Source organism: Bacillus rossius, chromosome 1 (genome assembly GCF_032445375.1).
Source record: "Bacillus rossius redtenbacheri isolate Brsri chromosome 1, Brsri_v3, whole genome shotgun sequence".
Lineage (NCBI taxonomy): Eukaryota > Metazoa > Arthropoda > Insecta > Phasmatodea > Bacillidae > Bacillus > Bacillus rossius.
In genome coordinates, this window is record NC_086330.1 from 305,545,682 (window position 1) to 305,552,096 (window position 6,415).

At 45.0% G+C, this 6,415-nt stretch overlaps 1 protein-coding gene across 1 annotated transcript; it reads left to right on the forward strand.

Moving 5' to 3' along the window:
- Positions 1 to 930: 930 nt before the first annotated feature.
- Positions 931 to 4,858, forward strand: LOC134527882 (putative nuclease HARBI1). Its single transcript, XM_063360885.1, has 2 exons — positions 931 to 969; positions 4,224 to 4,858. Exons 1-2 carry the CDS (start codon positions 931 to 933, stop codon positions 4,782 to 4,784), a joined length of 600 nt encoding a protein of 199 aa, XP_063216955.1. The 3' UTR covers positions 4,785 to 4,858.
- Positions 4,859 to 6,415: the final 1,557 nt, after the last annotated feature.

Here is a 6,415-nt window from a genome sequence, read left to right on the forward strand (position 1 = left end):
GCGTGCTCGCAGGCCTCGGCTGTTGTCGTGGGGGGGGAAAGCGTCGGAGTCACTGCGCTGTCCCCCCGCGTCCGTTTCCCGACTGCCCCGGCGCCTCATGGTCCGGACGGTAGCGGTTGCGCACTGGGCAGTGTTGGTGCCAGTGGTAGGTGCCCGCTGGGCAAGTCTGGCACTGTGGCGGGGGGCCCTCCCCAATGGCCCGTCGACGCCACGCCGGTGGTGACCGGTTGTCTGGGCGTGAGTTGTCGCGGCGCGCCTCTGCCCGCGGCGCGACGTACGCGACTACAGCTTGGGTGGTGTCGGTCGTTGGCTCCGTGCGCGCCGGCGTTGCGGCGCTGGCTCTGGTGGGCTTGAGCGCCTTCAGGTCCTGTTCCATTGTCCGCGCGAGCTGGACGAATTCCTCCGCTGAGCTTTGGGCCGCGTGACGTAGGTGCAGGCGGATTTCCGGGCGCATGAGTTCAATGGTGGGTCCTAGGATTTCCTCCGGCGCTTGCGTCGGAAACAGGCGCTTGTACAGGCGTATTTTTTTGAGTATGAACGCCTCGGCCGACTGCGTGCCCTTGTTCCTGGCAGAACAGCTCCGTGCGCACCTTCAACTCCGTCCGCGCGTCTGCAAACCTGGCTTCGAACCGTCGGACGAACTCCGGCCAAGGCATGTCGAATTCGTGGATGATCGTCCACCACGTCCTAGCGTCCGCACGTAGCACTCCGCCTATTCTCTCGGCCCACTCTTCCTCCGGAACACCATAGCGACTCAACCTCCCGCGGCACGTGTTGAGAAACTGCCTCGGGTCGTCACTTGTTCGGCCTGCGAATTCCGGGAGTTCGACCTGCCCTACCGGGGTTGCGTTTCCTCGGGTCCGCGGGGCGGGTTGCTGCCCCTCGACCATTCCTCCCCCTGCACGCCGTGCGCCCTGACACTCCGCACAGATGTACCAGGTGTTCTCGGTGCTGTCCATCTCCGTCCGCGTGAGACACGCCACGTGCTTGAACGCACGGCACTGTTTACACCACACGCCTTCACGTGTTCGTCCGTCGCAGGTTCCGCTCGTGCACTTGAAATAGTCCGGTACGGCCGCCTTTCTTTCCCCCGGCGGACTGTCCCCCCGTGGCTCCAAACAACTACACGTGTCCGCCCAGGACGCGCCTAACAGACCTCCCACGTGTTTCGGTCGCGCGCACTTAATGCAGTACATCTTGTTCAGGTTATACAGAACTTCCGTCTTCACCTCACTTACGTTACCGTCCGTCCGCGTACAGTACGACATCGTGCTATGGCTGGTGTACTGCCTAGTCTACTCTCGCCCCGCACTCCACAAGTCTGTTCACGCCCTTGCTGAATCCTTGTAAGCGCGCGCGCCAAGGGACGGTCACGTGACCGTCGCGCTAGAGTACCGTTATCCGCTCCGCTCGCTCCGTCGCTCCGTGCAACAACAGCACATCTCCCTCGCGCCTCGGTCCTAGTTATTCCTGCAGTTTTGTCACGCCCCACGCTCTTGGGCGCCACATGACGTGGCCGGGGGTTGTTGTTAAGATGTTAGGCTGTATTTTAATGGGCGCCACCATGTGTAGGGGTACGTGGACCCGGCAAGACTCTTATCCCAGGGCGTGACGTCGCCCGTGTGGAGACGTGACTCGTTTCCCCCCGAAGACTGCCTATGCAATAACCAGACCTACAGCCCGCTCTCAGCGTCGGGCACGCTTTAGTCCCTACCGTGGGCTCTCAGGGCGTCCCACACGCCCCTAGGTACTCGGGTAACACACACGTGGTCAATCACAACACAACATACGGATCCGGGTTTTTATTGGCCTTGCATACACATCGGCACGATAACTCTTTACATACTCCTAGTCCCGTCGTTTAACAGTCAAAAGCCTTACGGCGCAATAGGCTTAGGTGAGGCCGGCCACCACGTGGCCGTGCTAGATTGTTCGCGAAAGTTTCAAGTCCCGTTACCGGAGTTAACAGATATTAATCAAACAGTCGGCTCCCGAGGTAGGCCCCGGGGATACACAAAAGCGTATTAGAGTACTTACTAGTTGACAGAATTACCGGATCAGATGAATACCAAAGTTGAAGTCCCCGGAGTGCGGCGTGCTTCCTACCTCGGTGAGCGCTGGAGATCGACTAGGGCGAGCAATGGCCGTCGGGGTGGCTAGACAATGACGCAGCGCGCCAAAACGGATGGTACCGTTATTCGGGCCGTATTGCGCCGAGGCTTACTCAAGAAAACCCTAAAAGCTATTCTTTAATCTCTTACATAGAATTATAAAATATAACAATTACATTAGAAATTTATTATGCAGTTCTAAATAAAAGGTGAAGATCGGTTTTGCATTATGGCCTCGGCAAGTCTACGTCTCTGGCGGCCTGCAGGATACGTCATCAAGACACTTAAAATTTACGTTAATTATTGAAGTGACAAATATTATAAAAGTAACAGGGGTTAAAAAGGAAAGCGAATTACAAACATCCAATTACTAATAATTTAAGGGTACGAAGCACTGATTCTACTGCGCCCTCTTCCTGTGGTTCGCGGCGCCCTCACACACACACACACACATGTCGGCGGGAGATTCAAACGCCAGGGAAGGAGTGGAGTGGCGGGGTGTGATGGCATATCGAGCTGGGCGTAGCCCCGGACGATGTCAAAATATAAGGACGTTTCCGGACATTCTCGAAGTACACCGAAGCCAGACACTATTTAAATATATACCTTAATACTTGTAATTTTTAATATCCTTTTTTAATATTCAGTGAATGTCACGTAAATTTTTAAGAACCTTTTTCATGTTACTTTAGTTTCCCGTGACACGAAATCAAAAATGCCATTAACGGCAATTGTTTCGGCGGGAGGACGCCATTGTGGATCCTTGTAGCTGAGAGCTCACCCCAGTCTTCCGCCACCAACGACTGAGAGCAGACGCTTCAGCACTCCGGGGACCTCACCGCTTGTTCATCTCCTCACCGCTTGTTCATCTCTGCATAGTAATTCTGTTTGTCTTTAATACTCTTTAAATATTGTTCGTTTAGTTCTCGGAGCTTCTCTCGGTCAGGGGACTGCTTTAATAATTACATTGTGACCATTACCGGTCTTTTTTCCTAAGCATTATACGTAAGTCGATGTGTGACCACGTGGATGGTCACTTCACTTAAACTGATTGGTGCCGCGGGCGTTTGTTACAGTTTAAATTGTGTACGTGTGTAATTGAAGTTGTCCAAATAAATAAGGGCGTGTAAATTTAAATATGTAGGACCATGTCGAGTGTGATGGTGTGTGGGACGCCTAAGAGCCCACGGCGTAGGGAATAGCGTGCCCGACGCTGAGAGCGGGCAGGTATTAGTACTAGGGTGGCTTCAGGGGGAAATTAAAATCACGTCTCACATGGGCGACGTCACGACCCTGGTAGAGAGTTTCTCATAGGTCCGTGCCCGTTGCACGGTGGCACCCTTAAATTCCGAGCATTCACTGAAAACCCCCGCTTTATTAAAGATCAGAGGCCACGGCTCCATATCATTATGGTATTTACAGCGTTATATTGAACGTGATGACACTTGAATATTTTTTGTTTTGGAAATAGTAGCTCTGTTTCATTTAGTCTTTGTGCGTGGAACAATGAAATTCTTTCCAGCACACGAAGTATTACAGTCGTCCACACTATCTACCTTCCAAGAATGCAATATTTATTCCCAAAGATTGCTGTCACGTTTTATCCTTAGGTATTTGTGGAAGTATTTTGGTTGTACCATATGTGTCTCTGCAAGAACTAAAGAAGCATCCAAGAACAGTTCTTTGTATAACCTTCATAATTTTTTTTTTTTTTCAGGTTTGCTGGAAACAAATCCTCCATTAGAGATGTTGCTGGCAGATTTGGCGTGGGCGAATCGACCTTACACAGGAACTGTGACAGAGTAATGGCATTCATGTTGCACATTGCACCAAGAATAATTTCCTTCCCAAAAACAACAGAAGACAAAGCGAAGGCTGCCAACAATTTCCTTGAGGTGTGCGCATCACGTTATTTTGTACTTTAATTGATCCTGTTTTAAGTGAAACATGGAAGGACATATTAATTCATTTTATGCAATAAAAGTAAAAAATGACAAGTTATTAGTTTCCTTAGCAAACTTAACTTAAGTACATATGTCACTAATGTTTATAAGTTGAAAAATATAAATCATTTCCTGTATCCAAATTGATAGGTAACCGGTTTTGTTCTAGGCATCTGGTTTTCCTGGAGTAATAGGATGTATTGATGGCACCTACATTGCTGTCAGGACCCCGGTGCACAAAATAATGTCAACATACGTTAACAGGCAGGACATGACATCAATAACTGTGCAAGGAGTATGCGATTCCAAAAAGAAATTCACAGATGTTTTTGTTGAGCCTCCAAGTAAGATTCATGACAGTAGGATCTTGAGATTGTCATTCATCTTCAAAGAACTACCATCTCTTTGTGAAAACCGTTGGCATCTACTAGGTGACGCTGCATACCCTTTGCGGGAGTGGTTGCTTACACCATACAGGGATTATGGACATTTGACCGAGGCGCAAAAGACTTATAATAAAACACATTCTGCGTGCCGTGTTCATGTTGAAAATGCATTTGGCATTCTTAAACAAAGGTTTAGGCAGTTGATTAGGTTGGATTTCTGGACAGTAGATAAGGTATCCAAGTTTGTAATGTCTTGCTGTGTACTACACAATCGATGCATTGATGGGGATGACTTGTGGGATGACAATTGCATACTTGAGGTGGAAAATGTTGTGGTTCCTTAGGATGGAAGAGGTGAAGCACAGTTGAGAAGGGCAGGGTAAGTGAAACGAGAAAGAATATGTTTCATTCTGCAAGATATGGACCATTGAATGAAGGAGTGAGGAGTGAGGGGCATGTCAACTATGTGGCGGATGAAAAGGGAATGGCAAAATGATGTCAGTTGCAGTAAATAATAGGTGACAAAATTGTTTGTACAACTCTCCCAGCACACATTTTGTTTACAATCTACAAATATGAGTAGTTGTAGTTGCGAGGAATTTTTATACTGTTAGTGTTGTCGCACAAGAACAAGGTTTGCCTGTATATTGCAGTTGTAATGTGCAAATTTTGGTACAAAGGATTAAGAAGTAGGTATGTGAATCAAATTATTTTTAGTGCATAAGCAGTTGCTCTATTTACAGTCAAATGAAACTTGTAAATATTTACATAACAAGTTACATCTTCAGCTACATTATCAATTATAAAGCTGAAAAAATAAACTCATATTGATGTGTGATTATTGTCTACAAAGTGTCATATTGATGTGTGATTATGTGAAGTATCGTTTACAAAGTTGTAAGTACATTTTTCATATTATTTCAAACTTATATCACTAGTGATAAACCACAGTAACCTGATCCCACTGTGTGAATACTTAAATGTTTAGAAAACTGTTTTGTGAAAATGAAGACGTAATAAAAATATTTGTTATTTATTTGTTGTATACATTTCATTGTATCCTGATTGAGCTACTGCTCAAGGATATGGAACAAGTCAAGATCTGTACATAATTTTATTAAGAACATATTTACACTTGTAAGGCTGCATTTTGTACTTTTTGATAAACAGTAAAAAAATGTAACTTATTACTAATAAATACAAGTAAATATAAACCGAAACATCACTCAATAAAAAAATGTATTACTTAGATCATATTTACACCTTTTATCAGATCAAAAATGTTTTATATAAAATTGCATACTATTTCTATGCCTTTAGCAGAATTATGGATCATAATCAGTTTCAAGTCATAATAACTAGGCCTAAAGGATGTACTTTATTCATCTTTCATAACATAATGTTTGATTTTCAATAACTTAGTAGCATTAAACACTAACATAATAAAAGATACTTATATTATTGATTATAGTGCTCCCAGAATCCTGGTCCTAAATCCTCATACAGATAATATGTTTATTCATTGTGTAATAAGGATTTGCTACAAGGACATGTTTAATGCATTTTTAAAATTTATGTTCTCTATCTTGGGTAGGTTATGGGGAAATGTATTATTTTCTCTCTATATATGGAATTCCTTTTTCAAACTTGACTGTTGAATGCTGTGTGGGCCTTAATTTGAAAGCACCTCTTGTATGATGTGAGTGTAGTATCTCATTGTTATTCAAAAGTAGGTTTTGACTTCTAAATATAAAGGTAAGTGCTCTTTAAATGTGTTCATTTGTAAATGTAAGAATTCCTAGTGCTTTAAATTTTTGTCTGCAAGAAGATAAAACCTTTGCTTGTGTACATATACGAATAGCTCTCTTTTGTAATACCAAAATTTGTTTGCATTCTGAAGCATGACCCAGATTTCAATGTTATATGACATTACAGAGTGGAAGTAAGCATAGTATATGGAAGTGGCAGTTTTAAT

What these genes read in the sequence shown, in the direction of transcription:
- LOC134527882 (XM_063360885.1), top strand. Translation starts at nt 931, where the DNA reads ATGTACCAGGTGTTCTCGGTGCTGTCCATCTCCGTCCGC. An exon ending in TGCTGTCCATCTCCGTCCGC is followed by an intron (nt 970 to 4,223) that starts GTGAGACACGCC and finishes GTTTTGTTCTAG; the next exon opens with GCATCTGGTTTTCCTGGAGT.